General features: G+C 30.2%; 3 protein-coding genes across 9 annotated transcripts in view; all 3 read right to left on the bottom strand.

Moving 5' to 3' along the window:
- Window positions 1-3,022: 3,022 nt before the first annotated feature.
- Window positions 3,023-8,021, bottom strand: LOC124954559 (DNA damage-regulated autophagy modulator protein 1-like). The gene is made up of 7 exons (XM_047507689.1): window positions 7,426-8,021; window positions 5,086-5,567; window positions 4,677-4,798; window positions 4,321-4,547; window positions 3,856-3,994; window positions 3,585-3,736; window positions 3,023-3,399 (listed from the first exon to the last, which is right to left on the bottom strand). Exons 2-7 carry the CDS (start codon window positions 5,166-5,168, stop codon window positions 3,298-3,300), a joined length of 825 nt encoding a protein of 274 aa, XP_047363645.1. The 5' UTR covers window positions 5,169-5,567; window positions 7,426-8,021; the 3' UTR covers window positions 3,023-3,297.
- Window positions 8,022-8,746: 725 nt separating this feature from the next.
- LOC124954558 (DNA damage-regulated autophagy modulator protein 1-like) lies at window positions 8,747-11,784 on the bottom strand. Of its 4 annotated transcripts, none has more exons than XM_047507685.1 (7): window positions 11,042-11,784; window positions 10,759-10,854; window positions 10,541-10,662; window positions 10,230-10,459; window positions 9,682-9,820; window positions 9,446-9,603; window positions 8,747-9,294 (listed from the first exon to the last, which is right to left on the bottom strand). In XM_047507685.1, exons 1-7 carry the CDS (start codon window positions 11,284-11,286, stop codon window positions 9,244-9,246), a joined length of 1,041 nt encoding a protein of 346 aa, XP_047363641.1. In that variant the 5' UTR covers window positions 11,287-11,784; the 3' UTR covers window positions 8,747-9,243. The 4 variants fall into 4 exon arrangements, with proteins under 4 accessions (XP_047363641.1, XP_047363643.1, XP_047363642.1 ...); XM_047507687.1 differs by lacking the exon at window positions 9,682-9,820 and having other exon boundaries at window positions 9,446-9,509; window positions 9,574-9,603; XM_047507686.1 differs by lacking the exon at window positions 10,759-10,854.
- Window positions 11,785-11,917: 133 nt separating this feature from the next.
- Window positions 11,918-24,168, bottom strand: part of LOC124954555 (monocarboxylate transporter 2-like) — a 47,660-nt gene continuing 35,409 nt past the window's right edge. For all 4 annotated transcript variants that reach the window (XM_047507677.1, XM_047507680.1, XM_047507678.1 and 1 more), the window contains 7 exons: window positions 17,084-17,269; window positions 16,534-16,681; window positions 16,126-16,402; window positions 15,762-16,005; window positions 15,235-15,372; window positions 14,742-15,029; window positions 11,918-14,447 (listed from right to left, as the gene is read on the bottom strand). In XM_047507677.1, coding sequence (XP_047363633.1) covers window positions 14,026-14,447; window positions 14,742-15,029; window positions 15,235-15,372; window positions 15,762-16,005; window positions 16,126-16,402; window positions 16,534-16,681; window positions 17,084-17,269 — 1,703 coding nt within the window. In that variant the 3' untranslated portion in view covers window positions 11,918-14,025. The remainder of the gene's footprint in view (window positions 14,448-14,741; window positions 15,030-15,234; window positions 15,373-15,761; window positions 16,006-16,125; window positions 16,403-16,533; window positions 16,682-17,083; window positions 17,270-24,168) is intronic.

Below are 24,168 nucleotides of genomic sequence, written 5' to 3'. Positions count from 1 at the left end.
CGATAATATTAAGATTCTTTTTTTCTTTTTTTTCCTTTCTCGATTATAATTCCTTTCTCGATATTAATCTTGTTAACGTAAAAATGTTGCTCGAAAAGTGCAATGGAGCAATGGCGTTGAACAATATTTTATTTAATCGACGATCCAATTTTCGCTCACTTATTTTAAACGATATGATTATCGTTAAATCAATTATTTAATTATTAATTAATAATTCGTTATTTCTCTTTATGGTTGCCATATAAAAATTAATCTGAACGATAAGCGAGATGATAATGATTCTACAATAATAATAAGATATTCATAGGTAAGATAAAATAATTTTATTGCGCTATAAGAACTCGAATTATTATTTTAAAATTAATAAATAATAATTAAATAAATCATATATATATATATATATAAATATATACGTCTTATCATAGGATTATTATTAATGTTAGTAAAAATTTGATCGTTAATAGAATAAAATATTGCTCAACGTTGTAGAATAGTGCAATGTTCTTTTTTCTTTGTCTCTTAATTTTTTTTTCTTTTTTTTTTCCTTTTTTTTCTTGCATTTTTCATTAGAAGATCAGAGGGCACACATGAATATCGAATTTCACTCGTACTTCATACTTAATCACTCGAATCCAAATTCGGTCCTATATAGATTCGTTGTATCGTCGAAAATTGTTATTTCAGCAACAACACCTTTGTCAATGTCCATTGAGAAAATTGATGATGGTCGGACGTACGTGAAAGTAAGAAGTATAACGATGACGTTGATTTATCTCGCTTTCAGTAAAACCTCGGGGAATTTTATAATTTTTTTTTCTTTTTTCTTTTCTTTTTTTTTTCTTCTATCTCTTCTTTTTTTTTTTTTTTTTTTTTTTTTTTTTTTTAATAAGGGGATCAGACAGGGGCGGGACACCGTTGCAGATGTCGTTCGTGAGATTTTTCGAATAGTTTTGGTACATCGACGAGTCTTCATTGCAACAGGCCACTTCTATCATAACTGACAGATCTAAAGGCATCCTCAACGAGATCGGTGAGACATCTGACTGCTTGTAAAAGTGCTGCCAATAGAAGAGACAAGGACAATGATATCAATTTGCTAGGTACCAATGCATTTTCCGATTGATTTTGCGTTCTTCCAGAAGCCTTTTTTCTCTTTTTTTTCTCACAGCCCTTTCCACCAATCGAATCCTTTTCATGAATTCTTTCCATCGACAATGATATCCTTTTCGATTTGATCGGCGATCTATCACGTGAACGTGATCTCTCTATATCAATCGATTCCGTCGATGTTTTAGTTGATTTTTTGTTATAATCCGGTATCGATATAGTCGATCTACGATGGGAGACCATACTTTCGATTTTTTTACGAAAATCTTCGGTTTTATCGTCAAATCCGATCAAACGATTTTCGTTCGAGAATCTTCTCTTTCTTCTTTCTTTATTCTTTTTACTTTGTTCACCTCGACCGGATGAAGTTGATCTATCACGGCGTGTCTGTAAAGTACCATCGGATTTGGCTTTGTCCTTAGCTTTTAACAATCGATTGCTTTTGTGTTCGAAGAAAATATTTTCTAATGATTTTTTGATATAATTGTCTCCCAATTCTGTCTCCTTGAACGATGGATTTTCATCAAGAGAATTCGTCCTCGTATGACATTTATCCTGACAATGTAGCTTCTTTTCCAAATAGGAATTATTTAAATTGTAATCAACGGTAGGATCTTCGGGTTCTGACCAACAGAGCCTAATGTTTTCTTTATTTTCATCGAGAACTGTACGTCTAGATGGTGTCTTTCCTAAACTGTTTAAAACAAAATTCACAGCTTTGGCCGAATCATTTGTTAAATTCGTTTCTAATGTTTCGTTTTTGAGATCAGCGTTTTCATTCACCCAATCGTTATTTGTTTGATCGTCGATCGATTTCGATTGATTATTTTCATCTTGATTAGCGGTGTCCGAGGATTCTTCATTGGAACCACCGAAAGGACATGGATTCGCGTCGCCATCTTCATCATCGTCGTCCTTTACTGTTAATTTTTCTTCCATCCAAGCTTCCTCCTCTTCCTCTTCTTCATCCTCTTCCTCATCCTCGTCCTCATCCTCGTCGGATTCTAATGACAAAGATTTGTTTCTTTTTATAACCGGTACGATACTATCGGTATAAAGAAGATCCTGCATTTCGTAAAGGCTTCTCTCGATACTTGGACTTTTATAAAGTAGATTTCTTAATTCCGGTAAATCTAAGTCCTGAACGTGAAGTAAATTTTGTTCGATGTTCAAGAGACTCTCCTCGATCTGTACCAAACATTGTTCGATGTCGCACGTAGTATCCTCAGACTCGTTTTCTAATTTCTTCGATACCGAAGATTTTCTTGAATCTTTCGATTTATCACTTTTATCTTCTCCCTCGTCCTTAGTACCTTGATTTTTTTCTAATTTATCTTTCCAAGATTCAATAGGCCATTCGTGTGGATGAATACCTTGATGTTGCGTCTGGCTATCGTAAAATACTCGATAGTTACTATGACTATTGGCTATTTCATAATTAACGTCAGTTTTAGCATTCCATAATAAAAGACGTTCCGTTTCTAATCTCCCGCTACAGCTATGTCCTCTAATATCAAATGGATTATGATCGCCGTGACTATTCGCTATAGCATAATTATCATCTTCTTGACGACGGCGACGATCCTCAGCTTCTTTTTTAGCAGAAATTTCAGAAAACAATCTTGAATATTCGTTATGACTGCTAGACTCTCGATAAGCATTGCCATGACTATTGGCAAGTGGATAAGTAGTACCAACATCGAGATCAGGGACAGCTCGTCCAATCCATGGTCCTTCAGCGAACATACTTGATTCATAATTACCATGACTATCGGCGTCATCGCCAAAGTCAACGTCATCGAAATCGGGAAAATTTTTTTCTTCATGAATCACTGCCGATTCGACACAACCATCATCGATTAGAATATAACCATCAAGGACATTCTCATCTAAGTCGATCCAACGACGAGTATCGTCTTCTTGAGAAACGTTTGTTTTTTCTTCACATTCCTTTTTTCTCTCCAATCCTTGACGACGTCGTTCTCTTATTGATGAATCGTGAACATGTATTTGTACTGGGCAGAGGTCATCGGGTCTTCTCTCGTTAGGCGGTGTCGTTGCTATTAATGGAGCGACATCATCCAATAGAGCGTCCCTGTATTCTCGATATCTATATCCAGGACAAGGTGTATCTACTGGCGAATGAGAAAGCAAATTCACATAGACACCGGTACCTCTGCCGTTAAGGGATCAGGTGACTGTTGGACTATCTTGTTCTTGATATAACGGAGAAGCCTGACTTTCGTTCAGAACCTCGTTACTTGATCTTGAACGGTTGAAATTGCATATAATCTGGAACGAAATTTTAACTTTATCAGCCTTTAGAGATTTTCTTTCAAAGAATATCTTATGGAAAAATTTAGCCAAGTGAGATTCAACATAACGAATATAAATAATAATGTTGAGATAACTCACTGGACTATGATAAATTTATACATTTAATTTTAATTCTTTGATATTTATGATAAATATATCACCTTTGGATGACTCATCCTAATGTCTTTAAATTCATCGGTGAATGTTAGGATATAAATACAAAATGCAATTGCACAGATCCATTCGGTGACAGTACTAGCAACGTGAAGTTCCCAACCACCGTCACCTTTATACCATTTTTGAGGATTCGTACCTATGGCAAGATTGTTAATTATCAATTAGATTAATTAATAATGTAAATTTTATTGGACGAACGAAATCTTATTATTTCTACATTCGAATCAACAGATTTGATAAATGTTTCAAGCTGACCTTTATATGCCAGACTAGCTAGGACTCCGGTTATGAATATGACGAAGAAGCAGAATGTGCAAAATGTTGATAGTGCCGTTCGAAGATGGGCCATTCTTAAAGAACATCCGAGCGGATGCAAGTAGAACGAACAAACAGCCTAATGAATGAAACGTTAATCTATCGTAAAAATTTATTATCAATAATTTCAATAATTATATCATATGATAATAAATTTATATATTTAAATATATATCTTATTAAAAATAATTAATAATATTGGGAATTACTTTCATAATAATTTCGTTAATAATATATATGTATATAAATATACATTTAAATACATAAATATAATAATGAACAATTGTATGTCATAGAAATATTCATAATAATTTAAATTATTTAAATAATAATTAATAATTATTTAAATGTATAATTAATGAGAAATAATTTGTTATTAAAATTGTTTGATTCATTGATATTTACCTGTGTCCAAAAATATGCGGTGCCACCGCCAAAACATAAAAATGCACCTATCATGTGAACAACGATGACCGATGTCTCTTGAAAATTTGCAACTATCGAAACACCTAAAGTAGTTGTTAGGCCAAGAATTAAGGCCCAATAATTCCATCTTGGTAGAGATGCCTGAAGACGAAATGCACTTGTACATTCCTTCACTTGAGAGTATCTTATATAGATGACGAGGCACACTGTGGAAGTAAAGCAGAACAAATTACATATCCGTTTGATAATAAGCATGATATAACATGTTCTTTTCCTTTTTTTTTTTTTCTTTTTCCTACATACTTTCAAAATCTAGTTTTATATGCAATACTCACTGAGTGCAGCTATCATGTTCATAAATTGAGCAAATATGCAACTTTCTGGTGCTGAGGTAGCAACGTCGGAAATATAAGGAAATCCTGCTTCCACGTGATCAGATAATACAGCTATGACATATCTGAATATTAAATATCTTATCAGTATTTATTATATCCAAATGATATTTAAATTAGAAATTAAATAAATCATAAAGCGTTTAATAAATCTTTTATCATTTATTTCTTTTTTTTTAACAGATTCCATAAGGATTAATTATTTAATATATTTATATCGTTATTAATTGAATTAATTGAAAATTGATCGTTCATTTGTTTTCTTTTGAAAAATTATTTCATTTTTATTATAATTCTGGTTTTTTTTTTTTTTTTTTTTTTCTTCTTTTTTAAATAATAATTTAATACTCACGTGAGAACGAACACCGCCGGCAAGGAAACGAATAATATGATAGGTAAATAATGAAGATTAACAAGAAAATCGTTTTTGTCCATGTTCCTTTTTTCTTTCAACGTATCGGACCACCACCGTTCGTCGTCGATTCTTTCTTAGTTATCGACGACGACGTTGAACGTCGACGATCGGCGTTGTTTTCTTTGAGAATTGTATGTCGATGCATGCGCTGCCGATGCGCTCGTTCTAGATGAGATACGATCATTCGTGCTTCTTCCTTTTCTTTCACTACTACTACTATTACCACCACTACCACCACCACCACCACCACCACCACCTCCTTCTTCCTCTTCTTCTTCTTTTTCTTCTTCTTTTCACTTCTCTTCGCCGGCTGTCTCGTTTTTATCGTGATCATTAACTCGTTCGACGATCTTCACAATCGTATTGCAATCGATCATATATAACGTCCGATTTAGCTGCCATTAATGTTCCTTTCCTTCCTATTTATTTATGTTATTTATATTATTTTTTTCATTTTCATTTTCTTCTTTTCTTTTTCTTTTATCACGTAAGACAAATATAACAAACGATTTTGTAATTCATTGCGTAATTATTAATTAAGATTTATAAGATTATTAATTAAGATCTCTTTCTCTTTCTTTATTTTTTTATTTTTTTTCAATACTTCTGATGTCAAATTATCAATTAGAAAAGAAGATTATTTTCTAAAGAAAATATTTCTAAAAAAGATTATATCGAACGTTATTATAATTATCTACTTTGAGTATTTTAATTAAAATATTCTCAATGAGACTTTTAATCAATAATAATCTTATCATTTATGAGATGTATGAATGAACGATCATATTGAAATCGTTAGAAATAAATCGGATCGTTAAATGCACGTTGCATCAATTCGTTGCAGCTTCTACTTTCACATTATCTATCTTCTGTAAACGCATGAATAGATAAATCTAGACCGTAGTATACACAGTTCCATTTGATTACACGTGTCTAATGTGTTTAGACATTTAAGAGAATTAAATAATTCAATAAAAATTAAAGAAAAAGAAAGAAATTAAAAGAGAATATAATAAATATTAGCACGTTTCCAATATGCAATTTAGTTTTCAATGATAATTAATATCTTTAGCCTATAATAAATTTATATATTATAAAGTGGATTAAAAAATTATTATTTTTATCATGTCAATTGACAAATTCATTTTTCTAACACGTTTAAGAATATTTATATCGATTAACACGTTGTCCATTATCATTATTATGCATATTTATTTCATTTACTTATATCAGAGATATGTACATTGATGTTATTTATCATTAATAGTTTTTTTATAAAATCCATACGTAATATATATATATATATATATATATATATATATATATATATATACATAAATTTTTTTTTCCATAATATATCCACGAACATGTTTCTTTCTAGTTTATAGCACGTAGAAGAATAAAGAGAGACAGACAAATGGTATAGATAAATATATATCTTTTTTTTCATGACATAAGCATAAATACGTTTGTTTCTATAATAGTTCTTGTTTCTATAATAGTTCTATAATAGTACATAGAAGATAAAGAGAGACATACAGATAATACATATATATATATATATATATATATATATATATATATATATATATATAAAACAAGCAAGTACTCGAATGAATAACGTCATTTTATTCCCTTCTACGTCATCCCTAACGTAACATCGACCCTCCCTCTTACACACACACACACACACACACACACATATATATATATATATGTGTATATATACTTTATCGTATTACCGCGCTTTCTGGGATTCCTTCCCGTCTCGACATAACAAATGAGGAAGAAGAACATATGCCATAGGATTATTTGAAAAAGTTCACTAATCGATGACGGCTCGTACACGTGCGCTAGTCATGATCACGAAATTGAATATATTTATATGTATATATATATATATATACATACGTACGTACATATGTATGTGTGTGTGTATATATATATATATATATATATATATATATATATAATATATATATACATTACGGAGGAAATAATTCATCGTCAACAAACTGCAGTGCAGGAAACGTGCAATTTTTCTCACGCGGGGGCGTTGGCCAGACACCATGAACAATTGAAAATATCCTTTGGAAGAGGGTCATGAGATTTTTCGAACATGACATTCTATACTTTTTATTTGTTCAAACGAAAGGAAAAAGAAAAGAAACAAAAAAAAAAAAAAAGAAAGAAAGAAAAAAAAAAGAATAGTACAGGAACTTTGCGGAAATATTTAAAAGTATGCAATAATCGACGTATTATCAATATATTACGTACCTTAGAATATATAATTACAATAGATTCCTCTAGACGTTTTCCCTCTCACTGTGATCCAGAATATTACTGCAGTTGACTTCCTGATGATTGTCAATGATCGAACGTAGGGTAAAGTGGGATGGGGTGGGGTAGGGGATAAAGGGGATTTAAAAAAGAAGATAGAAATATATTTTCGTTTCTTTCTATCGATGAAATTTACTCTCTTCCCTCTTTCCCTCTCTCTCTCTCTCTCTCTCTCTTTCTCTCTCTCTCTCACACTCTCACTTAACGAACAAAAACGAAGATAGAAATGTTTCTTCGAAAATTGTTGGTTTCTCTTCTTTTCTTTTTTTTTTTTTTTTCGTAACTTTTTTTCCTCTTTCGTTTCTTATCTATTTTTTTCTTTTTTTTTTTTTCCTTATTTTCCCAACTTGAAGGATTCGACGACGGGGAAAAGGTTTTCGAGAGACGTGGAAGAAAAGGAAACGCGAGAATAGTGACGTGCTCGTTGAAATCGCACTGAGGTTATGGCCGGCTGTGCGGATCGATGATGCGTCGGATGAGGAAACGCGGCGCTCGTAGCAGCTGCGCCACCAAGAAAACACGTCGTTGACGTTTACGTTGCCGTCGGTACGACGTTTCTACGTTTCTAAATAACATAAGACACATCTCTCTCTCTCTCTCTCTCTCTCTCTCTCTCTCTCTCTCTCTCTCTCGTTCTCTCTCTCTCTTTCTCCCTCTCCTTGGTATGCGGTTTTTTGAATAGCGAGAAAGAGATTGTGCGTAAGCAAATATGTTCAACCTATGTTCCTATTATAGTTTATATCTGTCACATTTATCGATTTTGTCAAAGGAATTTGTTTTAAAGCCGCTTTTCAAATGCAGCAAATTTAATAACACTTTTACTTTCAATTGCTATTCCCTTGTCAATGTTACATTCTGAAGTAGTATAGTGTTCGAAAAAAGGAAAAAAAGAAAAAAAAAAAGAAAAAAAAAATGAAAGGAACTAAAAAAAAAAAAAAAAGGAAAGTATAGAATTAAGAGAAAAAGAAAGAATAAAAAAGGAAGCAAGTTATATATTATGATGAAATCTTTTTAAAAAGAAATCTTTTAGAAATCTTTCTTCAAAAGATACATGTTACAAAAATAACGTATGTATGTAAAAGAGAAATAATAAAAGTTACTATGTGTAAATTAAGAAGTATTATACAAACAAAGGAGAAAAAAACGCTCTATTATCGTATTATTATTAGCACTTTATATTAAGCAAATAAAAATATTATCATTATTATTATTATTATTATTATTATTATTATTATTATTATTATTATTATTATTATTAGTATTTTTATTTTTACTCGTTTTTCTTCTTTTTTGTTTTTTTTCTTTTTTTCATCATACACTTGTTACGATTTTGTTTTCAATTATTTGAGAGAGACACGAAATTCGTGGAACGTCGAATGACGATTAATTATTAATTAATATTTCAGCATCACATTATTATCATCATATTATTATCATGTCAGTAGTATGCGTTTATTGTTATCATATTATATTTATCTATCCGGAGATGGTCGAAAAAGGCGAACTAACCGCCGGAGAATTTCCGTTCTGACGTATGTATGTAATTAAATGTATATATATATATATATATACATGTCTTTTTTCTCAAGGTCGCATAGCGAAAGTCATTCGATGATATAATTGGATAACTTCAATATATTTTGCATTGTGATTGCAAAAGTTTATCGTTAAACAATTATATATCATTTTGTTATCGATTTATTATTATCGAGATCAGATCGATTATCACTAAAAATAATCGTTTATTTTGTACATTCAGATTTCCGATCTCAATTCTTTCTTCGTCCTCTTGTCCAAATAAGTTATCTGTAAATAAATTGAATAATGCAAGAATTGAAATAATGATTTTTTTCTTTTTTCTTGTTCTTTTTGCACTTATAGAGTATAATCCTAATGTGTTAATGTCTGCATTATATCGTATAAAAAAAAAAAAATGTTTATCTGACATTTATAATACCTTAATCTTGAACATCTCGAAACATATTACTTCGTATTCGTATACGAAAGTAACTATGTATAAGCTGCAAAAAATTACATACAACCATTCTGCAACAACACTTACATTATGTAAGAACCAATTATTACCTTGTTCGGTCCATTTTGTATAATTCGTATCTAAAATCGAATATAATTCAAATGTCAATAGTGTCAAACTCGTAATTGAATTATTATTTGATTAAATTATTTACTAACCATTGAATGGTAAATATATGATTATACCAGGTAACAAAATTAATATAAGTAATATAAACAATATTATTGTTGCGATAATTCGTATGTAATAAATATAGTAATCGGAGACAATACCAATCATCCTTTTAGTGATTTTAGTCTATGAAAAAGAAAACGTTCAAAAAGAGAGAGAGGAGAGAGAGAAAGAGAGAAGAGAGAGAAAGAGAGAGAGAGAGAGAGAGAGAGAGAGAGAGAGAGAGAACAGAATAGAATAAAAATTTATGTGACTCATTGAAAAATTATTCGGTGTGATGTTTTGTCAGTTGTTCAATGTAGATCTTAAATGAACAATCAAGATATTAGTACTATAATATATCCAATATCTAAAAATATATATATATATATATATATTTTTTTTTTAGGATATTCACAGATATACGTTTAATTGAAATTTAAATAAACATTCATAAAATATCTTTATATCTCTGTTTGTTATCTCTATTCGTGTCTAGATACATTGGAAAAGTATTTATTAAAACATTATGCGACACCATAGGACATATACTAACCTGAGTAATCGAATAGCCAGTGACACCAAGAAAAAATAATAATACACCAACACAATGGATAACATAGCAAGGTTGGACAATTGGATAATTTCCAAGTATATTGATACCCATTAACATCATTGAACCAAATAAAGTAGATATATTGCTGAATTTTTTTGTTATCACATTTTCACCTCTATCTCGTATAAATTGAAGTAATACAAAGTGTCTCAAGAATACAGCTATACTTCCTGACGATAGAAAAACATATAAATTGATTACCCAAAATTGAATGAAATATAAATGGATTGATAAAATATTATTTAATTTACCAAATAATACGATCAAATTCATAAATTGCGCGAAAAAACTTGTCTCAGGAAAATAATAAGCCGTTTCCGATATATACATGAATCGTAATTCTGCGTGATCCATATACAAACAAAGGAATAATCTAAAAACACAATTATATATTGCTATATATATATATCTATATGTATTACGAATTTCTTCTTTGATATTATGTTTATAATAAATTTTTTGGACTTACGTTCCAAATATTGCAATTAGAGTTAAGATTGTTATCTGATAATGCATAAGTTTCAATATAGTTTTATTCATCTCAATAATGTTGCTCGTCTGAATACTATAAATATTATTATAAAATAGAGATAGTAAGAATATAAAAAAGAAAAGAGGAAAAAGAATAATAATAATAATTAATTAATTAAAAAAGAAAAAAAAAAAGAAGGGAAAAAAGGCTGATGTGAAAATATAGTTGAATCGATAAAAAAAAAAAAAAAAAAAAAAAGAACGTTTAATAATGATCTAACCTGGAGACGTCGATCGGATCGATAAAATCCTTCTCCTCTTGCAAAAGACACTTGTCTGTGGACTCTTTACAACAGTCTGTTAACGTCTGAGCTTTCTGATTAATACAACCATATAGTTTACTTATTGTATATAGATCGGAGTTATGATTAACGAATGATGTGTCGTGATAGTTCGTATTAATCGTTTTGATGCGTTCAAATTTCCTTCTATGTTTAAGTGTGGGTGACAAATTTGATACTTCCATCGTTCTTTTGATTTGTAATACTTCTTCTTCGAATTCTTTCGAGGTTACTCGTCGAAACTAATTATTAACTTCTGCCACTATACTATTATGAATCTATACTATATTATTATTTATCTTAAATGATTATTAGATCTTTCCTTTTTTTTTTTTTTCCTTTCTTAAAAAAGAATAACTTCTTTTTGTCGAGTTTTCTTTTGTATTAAAAGAAGAAATGTTTGAACTAAAAATGAACGCAACTCATTATATAAATTTGCATATTCACTTTAAAACCAATCTTAACTGTACAAGTGAAATTAACAATATGTCTGATATAGATATTTTTTAAAAGCGTTTTTCTGTGTAGCAAATATGTTCGAAAAGTAATTAAACAAAATTACGAGTATTTAGAATTCGCTACTATTATTTTGTCATAAATATAAATTATCTTTTATGTCCTTGGAATTGGTGATGAGATATTATTTAATATATTAAAAATCCATTATTAAGGATCCTTTTATTGTAAAATCGTTGTACGATATTTATATTTTGAAATTAATGAATTAAATTTTCTACGAGTTATCGCGTATACTTACGATTTTAATGTATATTTAATGTGAAATAAAAACGGGAAAAAGATATATAACGATTTGTATTACAGCGTGAAAAGATATTTTTATAATAACTAAACCAATGTTAATAATTAATACAGTGTTTGAAGTTTTTTGAAGATCTCCCTGATATATACATACAAATACTTTATTTTCAAATACGGTCAAATATTTTTACTAGGTCTTATCTTAAGGTTTTTCTATTTTTTAGACATTGTAATGGTTATCTGTTTCTTTTTTTTTTCCTGTTTTATTTTTTTCTTATTTGTAAAGTTAATTTTGCATGACAATACATTTTCCCAATGTGTTATAAAATTTTGTTATTATAAAAATTAAAACGGAAAAAATAAAAAAAAAAAAAAAGGGAAACAAAACAAAAAGAAAAAGAAAAAGAAAAGAAAAAAAAAGGACAGAAATTGTTTACAAATTAATATTTTTGATAGATATTTTCTAGACAAATGTAGCCTATTATCAGGGGCGCAGCTTTCTAAAAGAACTTTGACGTTTTGTCGTTGGATGGCGCTCGAAGATCATATCGATAATCGAAGTCGTCAAAAATGTCCGAAATTTTGAATGAACCATTCAACATTTCTTACAATATAACAAACGTTAAGAACAGCTACAGTATAACTGTTTAATTAATAATTATTTTTTTAAAGGAGACCTAGCAAACGTTAACGACGAATCGTCCTGTATTTTTCGTTGAACTTGATTACAGCATAAGCGTATTTGGAAATATCGACAATTTTAGCATAACCACCCTGCATACACACATAATTACGTAACTATAAATTTTCTACTATTTTTCAGCTATTCATCATAGTAAGACCGAATGATCTTAACAGCCTTGAACGCTGAATTGTACTCGCATACGTATATAATAATCGTTTACATACATGGCACCTATATTTTTATATTTTATATTGTATGTATGTAATATATATATTTTTATATATATATATATATGTACATTCTAATCATAAATATTGCGATAAATAAATAGATACATACCTATATTATTATCTCTTGAATTGTTCATTACTAAAGTGTACGTTACATTTTGCAACACATTTTGCATAATAATAATATAATAATAATATATAATCACGTTTTTTTTTTTTTTTTTTTATTATTAGAACATATTATATTCTATATTTTTTTTATAATTATATATATATCGTATTATTTCAATATTCGCATAGATCTTTCGATCGCGTAGACTAGTTTAAAAATCTTTAGCTAGCGTGCCTACGTATTAAGCGTTATTTCGTAAGATCTATTAATAAGTTTTCAAAAATCTTGATGTAATTTTTAAAAACCAAAGAAGTAGTAATGTGTACGTCGACAGGAGTCGATTTATTTTCTTTTTTCTTTCTTTCTTTCTTTCTTCTTATTTTTTTCTTTTTTTTTTTTTTTTTTTTTTTAATCCATGATGGACGGAGCGTGTTTCCGTGGTTCCTCTCTCGCCGATAGCCGACGTTATTGTCCTTAATTACGTCGCGAATTCGAACGTCGCGATTGGATATTTTTTTTTCGAGACGATCAACGTTTACGATCACTTTCTTTATTTCTTCTCTCTATCTCTATCTCTCTCTCTCTCTCTCCCTCTCTCTCTCTCTTTCTCTTTTTTCTTTCTTTTTATCGCTTAATATTAAATTTATTAACGTAAAAACGTATTCAATAAGAGGAGAAAAAATCATCGATTTATCGTATGTTTACATCGGAAAGGCAGTGCCGCGGTCGGATTGTTACGATTTTGTTTAAAAAAATTATCACCATTCTTCTTTTTTTTCTCTTTTCTTATATGTTTGTCATTTTTGTTATTGTTGTTTCTTCTCATTGTTTTTTAATTTTTCTTTGTCTCTTCGTCTCGAGTAGATTATACTTCTTTCGCGACCACCATCACCACCACTATCATCATCATCATCATCATCATCATCATCATCATCATCAACGAATCGAAATTGTCTCATACAAAAAATTCGTTCCTTTCTCGTTATTACTAAATTATCTTTTTCCTTTTCAGGATAACTTTTTCTTCTACTTCATCTCTTTCTTTCTTTCTTTCTTTCTTTCTTTTTCTTCTTCTTCTTTTTTTTTTCTTTTTTTTTTCTGTTAACGTCGAACGCGAGAAACCCTTTCGCCCTTGAAATTACGTACTCGCTTCGTCAATGACCGTAATCGTTCGACTATTAGCGTTGGTAGGCTGACTCCCAAGGTGCCACTTGACGGCGTTCGTTTCGTTCGAATCTTCCTCCTGAATCGATGAGTTTCCTGCCACTGCATTAGTTCCAATCGTTTGTTGACCACAAACAGTCGTTTGACCGGCCTTGGATCGTGCCAAGGACCATCTGCGACCTCGCCGGTCCATAATAATCGGCATCTCGGCGATCAGATTATTTTCAAATTCTGAGAGCATGAGGTAGTTCTCAACCTTGTTGCACGAGGTTATACAATCACCGATATAATCGAGATCATCGAGAAGATTATCTGGTAGATCCATATCGGCTATACCCTCCTCGGAAATACACGTCAGTTCGGGCTTCTCTGCTCCTAATGCGTCTATTATGTCACCTGAATATGATACGAAGAAAAAGAAAAAAAAAAAAAATAAATAAATAAATAAATAAGAACGAAAAAAAAAAACAAAACAAAACAAAATAGTATTATCTCTTATATTATATTAACTATGTCGAAGAACTACGTCAAGTGAATATTAGAAATAAATTCTTTTAATTATCAAATATGACTTTTGTTTGTTTGTTATTTTTTTTTTTCTTTGCAACTAAAGAAATTATGTACGATATATGTGTATATATATATATATATATTTTTTTTTTTTTATTTTTTTAATTGAGATGTTTTTACCAGGTGCTGGTCCAAGTTCAGCTCCAAGAACAAGGGCAGCAGCAGCTGCACCAGCAGCTGCCACATGTGTCCCATCGTTTTCGGGTTCCTGACTAAAGGACGGTCTCCGTTGTTGAGGACAATTACCAAGAACACATAAATGCTTGCTACCATTTGCTCTGGTATGTTTGTGTTTCGACAAATTTCGCCTATGGAGATCTATGAAGAATAGAGTGAAACTGCCGACTAAAACGCAAGTCGAGCTAAAGTAGTAACCTGCTTTACCACCACAACCAACATTTATATATCCTAAAAAAATAAGTTAATAAAAAATTATATATAAACACATTTGATATACATTCATATATATGCATATATATATATATATATATATATATATATATATATCAGATCGATTAGAAAGGATTAAAGTCATTTGTATTGTTTAAATTCGGATAATAATAAATATTATCGATATGGAACTTGACTCGTTTTCGTTAATTTTAATTATTACCAGATATTGGCACACCAATGGCGATCGGTATCGCCTGAGAGCATTGAACGAAGCCCCAAGTTCTGGCAAAATTCCTTGCTCTTACCCTTTCGTACGTATACATTTTCAGACTGTAATGATAGCCACCACAAAAGATCCCTGAAAGAAGAAAATTACCATATTATTGCTCGTAAATCGATTCGAAATCGGTCGATATTATTATACGTATAACAAATGGAAAAATCATCAATGATAATAATGAATTTTATTCACTGTTCTGCAAAAGAAGAAAAGAAAGAAAAAAAGGTAACTCCGGTCATTCGATCGAAGTTATTTAACTTCGTGTACAAGAAATAAATAAATAAATAAATAAATAAAGAGAGGATTTTAAGTAAATTTACGATAAATTTGTAAAAAAGCTTTTTTTCGTTTATCTTGTTGAAAGTCTCGAATGAAAAAAAGGAAAAGAAAAAAAAAAAGAAAAAAAAAGGGAAAGAAAAGAGATAATAATAATAAGAAAACGAAGTAGAATATTCTCAATGATATACCGTAAATCCATGTGAACATAACATATCCATGATAATTTCCTTGAACAGCAGTGAGAGCAAGGATGCAAAGCCCGCATACGAAGACAGCAGCCTGTGTGAGATACTGCCTTGCAATTCTGCACTCGACGTTCCGATGAACGACCAAAAGACCGAAGGCCACGCAGCCAAGTGTCCAAGCCAATCCGAGATAAGCTTGAAGCAAGACAACGGTGTCCCCAAGGCCCTCTTCCTCCGCTTGATGCGCCTACGTATTATAAAAAAAAAAAAAAAAAAAAAAATCAATCGATATCATCATCAGTTTTATCGTAAAACTTAAATAACGTAATAAAACGATATTATAATATCTCGTAATATTTATTTTAACCAGATAAAAAATCGGCGTGTTTATTCCAAAAGCCGATATCCCCGTTGAAACCAATAATATCCTAACGGTTTTACTTTTGAGGGTGCTAAAATCAAAAAACGCCGGTCTATCGTCCGTTTTATTCTTGTCCTTGATCTTTCTCTTTTGATTCTTCAAATGTAATATTGCTCGACGTTGAGGATGATATAAAGAAGCGCTTCGATAAAATGTTCCTAATATGAAGGTGAGAAAAACGACACCGGTAACCGCTTGAAGACCCAATCGCCATCCTATTTTGCTGTAAATACGATCATTATATTTTACTCTTTGTTTATTATTTAGAAAAGTTTTATTAATTCTTTTCTTTCTTTTTTTTTTTTTATATATATTTATGTATATATATATATATATAAAAAAAAGTAAATTCACCTAATGGCACCTTTTATAAAGGCCGACATGACTGCTATACCCAAACCACTTCCAGAGACGATGAATATCTCAACGAGTTCTCTTCTTCGTTTGAAATATTGTGCTACCATTAGCGTACTGCAATCTCTTGTCATACTCACACCTATTCCTGTTAATGTTCCAATTAATAAAGAAAGAAAAAAAAAAGAAAAAAAAAACAGTAAATAAATAAATAAATAAATAAATAAATAAATGAATAAATAGAAAGATCGTCGAAGAAGTTTCGTAAATCTTTCTTTCTTTTGTCTCTCTCTGTTTTTTTTTTTTTTTTTTTTTTTTTTTTTTTTTAAGTACAATCGTTCTTGTTAAATAATAATAATAATAATAATAATAATAATAATAATAATAATAATAATAATAATAATAATAATAATAGTAATAGTAATAAGACTTTGATCAATTGAAATTGTATAAATAAATAAATATCAATCTTATTTACTGTCAGGTTGATTAATTTTAATTGAAACTTCTTTTCAACTTAATTTAGGATATGATTCTTTTACTCACTCACCCACCATGGTACCATAACTGAAGAACAATTGATGAAATTGCGAGGCGAAGGACGTGAAGAGGCAACCGAGTGCCGTAACGAGGCCACCCAAAACGGCCGTAACTCTGGTGCTTTTTCTTCTACAAAAGGCTATAGTAACGGGTGACACCAGCAAGGCTACACCAGTGGACATAGCACCTAACCATCCTACGACGAGAGAAAATTAATTCGATTATAAATCTGATAAGTACTAGATATTAATTAATTAATCATTATCTACGAATCATTTTTTCTTCTCTCTCCTTTTTTTTCCTTTTTTCTTTTCCTTTTTTTTTTTCTTACATACGAGATAAAACAACTTCATAATAATAATAATAATAATAATAATAATGATGATGATGATGATGATGATGAAATAAAAAAAGAATAATAAAAATAAATAAATAAACGCAAAGTGTTTGTCATAAGAAAGTTTGAAGAAAATTCGATGATTTACAGATGTTTTCGAGTATCTTCTTTGAAGTTCCCGATGTAAAATACATCATTCGGATGTTCAACTCTTAGAATACTTTTGATATTTCCCTGTCATCGTATTACATATGTATTGAGTTGGTCTATTTACCAAAAGAATACAAATCCAAAAATATTGGAAGAATTTGCTAGACGTACAAGTCAAAATTGATTCAACGTTGTTGATCTACATATAGTTCTATGTGTATTAGTACGTATAATAATGATATACAAACACGCATACATAAACATTACACATACGAGAAACTTGGAATTATTATCTCGATAGAATCTCTCACGATTGGTTACTAAAGTTAAATCGAAGGAGAAAAAAAAAAAAAAAAAAAAAAGAAAACAAATCGTAAATCGATCATAACAAACGAGCAAACAGTCCCATGATCTACGTTCTCGTGTCAATGATAAATTCTAATGTACATGCGTAAAAGCAATGTGAACGATATACGATGGACAATAAAAATGTCAGACATATACAAGAAGAGCACGTGTTTCTACGTGTATTCGTGTATGCCTACACAAAATTTCAAATAACTTCGATCTTTATGTCGACTTGTTGGCCAACTTGCTTCGAAGTTTTCCATTTGCTATATCGTTTCCGTTTCGGAGGCCGGTGTGTCTAACGATCCTCTTTCTCTCTCTTTCTCAGTCACTCTCTCTCTCTCTCTCTCTCTCTTTCTCTCTCTCTCTCTTTATCTCTTTCTTATTTCTAATACGCGTTCACCTACGCGTTCGTATTCTTAATGGTAAGATTAGGATACTCGTTCGACTCGTATTCTCTTTTCTTTTTTCTTTTCTTCCTTTCTTTCTTTTCAACTTCAAGATCGATTTTTATTCTTCGCTCGAAACAATCGTAAATATTAAATCATGTTTCTTTTATTTTTACTTTCATTTATTTTATTTATTAATTTATTTTTTTTTTTTTTTTTATGAGGATCGATTTTAGATAGAAGAAATTACACGTTTCTGATAAAAGTAAATGTGTCAAAAATATGACAATGAAAATCTCTCTTATATCTTTTATCTATGAAAACTTATGATAATATTATTTCTATAAAATTGAAAAATAAAAGATATGTATATGACAAAGTATATGTGTGTGTGTGTGTGTGTGTGTTTGAGAGAAAGACAGATAGACAGAGAGACAAAAATAAAGAAATACTTATAAAGACAAAGGAACAGAGAAAGAAACCGAAAAACTTGGCGAACCATGAAGATATCATATCGAGAATATGTTCTCTTTTATTCTATCGGACTTCTATCACAAAACGCATTTGCATTTCTTTTACCAAACTCCTTACTAAGATTCAACCATTCAAGAGGGTTGAAGAGTGAAGAGACGTGAAGAGAAGAGAGGAGAAAAAGAAAGAAAAGAATTTCGCTATACTTCGATCCTGTCGGGAGATATAATGGTTTAAAGTAGGAAAGAGAAGTTTATCGAAGGGAAGATATGTTACAGAGAAAAAAGAGAGAGAGAGAGTATGGAAGGTGGGGGAGGGGGGGGGGGGTTGAACTGAGATTCAAGCTACGCTCCATAAGTATTTGTAGAAAAGCGTCCAAAACAAAATGTTCTCTTCCTCTACCACCTCTCTTTGTCCATTTCCATTGGTCAGAATCAAAATCCTTTATCGGAAATTCTAAGAGAGTTTCATTCTCTTTTCCTTTTCATTTTCTTCTTGAAGGAATGAGAAGAGAGAAAAGATATAGAGAAACAGGGAAGGAGAAAGAGAGAAGGAGAGAGAGAGAGAGAGAGAGAAAATACTTTGGTTTGCTTGCTTAAAGCTAAGCTGGATGAGAGGGAGAGTGCTTGTGCTTCTTCGAGAATTTCTACGTGTGTGGGTCAATGAACCGATCTTCTCAGAACGTTTCTCGTGCCAACTAGTAGTAACAGGACACCAACTTTCGTAAGAGTTCACAAGGAATCTCTTTAGTTTACTCGTGACACAGACAGAGAGAGAGACAGAGAGAGAGAGAGAGAGAGAGAGAGAGAGAGAGAGAGAGAGAGAGAGAGAAAGAGAATAAGAATAGTTTAATCTCCTTAGGAGAAGGACTTTTAACATCACTTTCCTCGACTGTGAACTTCACCTCCATGGGAAAGTTTTGATCTTTCACTTTGCGAATTAAGTCTAATCTGTAATCAATATCTTTTTTTGTTTCGTTTTTAGATATTACTTTCAAATTCATATTTCATATTTTTTTTTCTTCTTCATTTTTTTTTTTTTTTTTTTTTTTTTTACAAATCATTATACAGGATATATGTATTTTTATAATGATTGAACATATATTTGACACGAAATATTTTGTCCGACAATGATAATTGAGTAAATAGATAACACTTTGTATTCCATTGATAATTGCGATATCGTGTGTCGTCTATTAGTAAGAAAATTTTTTTTTATAAGCCCCTTACGATAGGCAACACGCATATACATGGACGTAATAAAGAGTAATATATATGCAGGGGCTTGAAAAAAAAAAAAAAAAAGTTTCTTGTTGATTGAGATCGAATATTTTATCAAATTTATTCGATAAGATATTAAGTGTTGCATACTTAAAGGCGCGATATTAATTACGAGTAAATATTATTGATTAAGAAATGTTTTTCCTTCTTTGTTTTTTTTTTTTTTTTTTTTTTTTTTTTTAGTTAAATAACATAAGAATTATTCATATTTAATACAATACATTACATATTCATGATTTTATGGAATGTTTGATTTTAAATGAAAAAATTTTTCTCAATTTTGCATACTCAAGATCTCCAAGGGATAAACCTACCTACGTTAAGTAAGGGCTGTCGAAATCGTTTTGTTCCATCGAGTATCAACCAGACACCAACGGCACCATGAATTCCCGTAGCGAGAATTTGCACCATTACGCCGGTCACGACGATGACCCAACCCCAACCACTCTCAGGATAGTAATGTTGTCTTATAGTATACCTGATATATATATATATATATATATATATATATATATATACATATATATATATATACATATACATATATTTACATATGTTCAACAAAAAATAACTCTCACGACGAAGGGAAACGAAAAACATTGCGAATTCTCGTTTACACGCGACCACTTCGTTATCATAACGACGTGGACTTTCTTTTCATCGTAACGAGAGCGAATATATAATGCGTTTACAGATAAAACCCCGTGCTAGACGATTAACATAATTCTTTCGAAACTCGACCGACACGTTTCGAAGATGTCTTTTGAATTCTAACGAGATATTTGTCGGCTCGTTTGACGTTTCACATTCTATGGATGGATAATAATAGTAATATTATAATTCTTTTTTTTTTTTTTGCTTCTTTTTTGCTTCTTTTTTGCTGCTTTTTTTTCCTTCCAAAAAGTATTGCAAATATAATATGATACAATTATTTTTATAAAGCATTTGTATCATTATTATTTAATAAAGTACATTATGAAATTCAATTTTATTTGTAAAATCTAATAAAAAGCATTGTATTTTATTTTATTTTATTTTTTTTTTATTTTTCTTCTTCTAATATATTAAAAAAAATGTAATATATCGAAACGAGATATCATTTAAAAATCAAAATAAAATCTTGTGTTGTTTAAAATATGTTTTATTTCTTTTCTTTTCTTTTCTTTTCCTTTCTTTCGTAGAATATATCGATTATTTTGAGCTAGATTATTATTTAATTTTCATCGAATATCATTCAAATCGAATTCAATTTCTAGATTTTGTACATTGCCATGAACCGAATTGAAGTATCGAATTAAACGATAAGGATATCAATGATTATATCGGACCTGGGATCGCGATTAGGGTCACCGTCGATCCCTTTGACCTCGTCGCGAGCGGGCAAACACGCAATACCCTCGCACTCTCCTGAAAATGATTGTTCACCGAGTTCACCGGAAGTAGCAAGCCCGCTATCCTCATAAGCGGGACTTTGCAGGACGACGACATCCTTTCGGGCACGTTCACGAGCCTTCATCCCTCGTGACAATCCTCTTTCTTGTGACACATCGTTCGTTTTCGTCGATCTTTCCTGTCGATCTCCTCCTCGAGATCTTCAATTCCGATATTCTAATGTTATTTCGTTCTACCCCTATAACGTCAATGACGTTACGTTATTTTCAGTAAACACTTTTTCATTCACGATTCTGATATTTTCTTTTACGAAGAACATTTTCTTATACAAATTCTGATATTTTCTTTTACGAAGAAAATTTCTTATACAAAAAGTCAACCCCTTAATATTTATTATATAGCTAATATTGTTACATTGATCTTTTCATTTCAACATTACTCTCTTTCTTTTTCTTTATTTTCTTTCTTTCTTTTTGATAATTTTCAACGTATCATCTCGTGAATTAGTATTAATATCTCTGAAATCGAGCTTAACTTTGAAATTATTTATACGTATAGATATATCGTCGAATTTTTTATTTAATTATTACGAGAAAAAAAAAAAAGGAGAAATAATTATCGTAAGCTCATATACGTAATTATAATCTAAAAATGTTATATCATGTATCCAATTTGTCGTTTGAGATATGACAAAGAAAATGTTAAATTGATTTAATTTTATGCGAAATATTATTTGTAATATAATACAATGGAGAATGTATCCATACATACATATATATATATATATATATATATATATATATATATATATATATATGTATGTATACATTTCATTTATTATTTCTGTCTCAAGAAATAACATAAATATTATCGTAGAATGTATGATAGCTTGAGACTCTGTGTGGGTATGTGTGTGTGCGAGCACGCGTGTTTTTTTTCTTTTTTTTTTTTGTGACAAGTTTCTCGTTTTCTTATGCTCGGATGGTCATGCATTATGATAAAAGCTAGGCAAACAGGAGAATGAGAGAAAAAGGAGGATCAGAAAAAGGACACGCGTGGATCTTGAGCGTTAAGGAAATAAGAAAGGAAGGAAGGAAGGAAGGAAGGAAGGAGATGAAAAAAGTAAATGAAAAGCTGTTTTGTGCTTACGACCTATACCGTTGTCCATGTATTTGATTTGCTTTACCAACGAAATATTGCGAAAAAGAAACGATCCGTGACTAGGAAACGTTTTACGCGATCATCTCCCGTCTCATGAGATGATGTCAACCATTTTATCGGACAATTTATTATTTCATTTTCTTGTTCCTTTTCTTTTTTTCATTTCTCTTTTTTTTCCCTTTGCTTTTTTTTTTCTTTTTTTTTTCTTATTTTTTTCTTTTTTTTCCTTTCTTCTTTCTTTTTATATTCACGTTAAGCTCCAGTGAAAATTTAAACGTTATCGAATTAATAGATAACTATTGGAAGCAATTTCTAATTTATCGTAATTATTAAAAGATCATTCTCATTGATTCGTTCTATCGTAGAAAATGTTAATGAAGTTTATTCGAAGATTTTCGTACAAAGTCGATCGATCGATTTTTATAATTCTAATCACAACGTTAAAGTTAAATCGTCTAAAAATCGTTCGTTGATCTCATTATATCGTAAAAAATATCATCAAAATTATTCGAATGTTATTTGATTTTATCAAAATTGATCAATCGTTTTCTACTTTAATTTTTCTCGATTGTAATTAAGAAAATTTGTCTAATGATACAAATCTTAATTAATAACATTTTGACTCGTTTCATCAATGAAATGAAGAAAAAAAAAAAAAAAAAAAAATTCAATCGATTTATAGATCTATTCAGTAAGTTGATCAATCAGAAGAACGAATATAAATAAAAATTTTTACATGACAAAAATCATCGTAAATTTTTCATTGATTCATTCTATGGATCACTTAAATATACAATTAAATGTATTAAAAATATCTATATACCTATATATATGTATATATATATATATTTTTTTTTTTTCTTTTCAATCTAAACCTCATAAAATTATCTAGAAAAATTAATATAAAAATATCCCTCTGTAAATATTATAATTATGATCGAAATGTGATCTCGAGGAAGACGACGAAGAGATCAACGTATGTAACTTGGAAAAGATCGCACTGAAATCGTTGAAAGAGACGAGCTCGTGCTCGAATATAGATCGTTCTTAACTTTTACGTGACGGAAATGATCAAAGGGTTCGCGAAAGGCAAGAAGAGAGACGCGTTGCCGAACGTCGACTGGATTCATCGAGGTGGATCGGAGAAGAGACGCGCGCTGAAGAAGTTTGAGCTTGCGTAGGGGAAACTGATGAGCCAATCACAATCGTTCTCTGACCTCGCCACGTGTTTTCACGGTCAATCATTTTTAATCATGGTTATACCCGTTTAAATGAGCCTAATTAAATTTTCCCCTTAATTTATTTTTAATTATTTCTTACTTTATTCATTCAAATAAATCCACATTTCTTTCTTTTAATTTCATAGAAAATTCAACAATTTTGACTTTTAAAAATATCTGTGATATATATATATATATATATATATATATATATGTACTATAGTATGTCAACTACAAATTACAAATTTATCTATGCATGTATATTAATATAGATAAATATTTTTTATTATACATTAGAAATTTGCAATGTATAATATCGTAAAAAAAAAGAAAAAAAGGAAAGAAAT

The sequence above is a fragment of the Vespa velutina genome, chromosome 15 (assembly GCF_912470025.1).
Source record: "Vespa velutina chromosome 15, iVesVel2.1, whole genome shotgun sequence".
Taxonomy (NCBI): Eukaryota; Metazoa; Arthropoda; class Insecta; order Hymenoptera; family Vespidae; genus Vespa; species Vespa velutina.
Note: the sequence above shows the minus strand (reverse complement) of the source record. Positions and strands in the feature narration are given on the sequence as shown.

Excerpts from the sequence above, each read along its gene's own strand:
- LOC124954559 (XM_047507689.1), bottom strand. The coding sequence starts at position 5,168 with ATGGACAAAAACGATTTTCTTGTTAATCTTCATTATTTACCTATCATA. Across the intron at positions 4,799-5,085 it reads CCGGCGGTGTTCGTTCTCAC|ATATGTCATAGCTGTATTAT; the intron begins GTGAGTATTAAA and ends TTTAATATTCAG. Across the intron at positions 3,400-3,584 it reads TTAGGATGAGTCATCCAAAG|ATTATATGCAATTTCAACCG; the intron begins GTGATATATTTA and ends ATTTCGTTCCAG.
- LOC124954558 (XM_047507685.1), bottom strand. The coding sequence starts at position 11,286 with ATGGAAGTATCAAATTTGTCACCCACACTTAAACATAGAAGGAAATTT. Across the intron at positions 10,663-10,758 it reads CTAATTGCAATATTTGGAAC|ATTATTCCTTTGTTTGTATA; the intron begins GTAAGTCCAAAA and ends TTGTGTTTTTAG. Across the intron at positions 9,604-9,681 it reads CATATATTTACCATTCAATG|ATACGAATTATACAAAATGG; the intron begins GTTAGTAAATAA and ends ATTCGATTTTAG.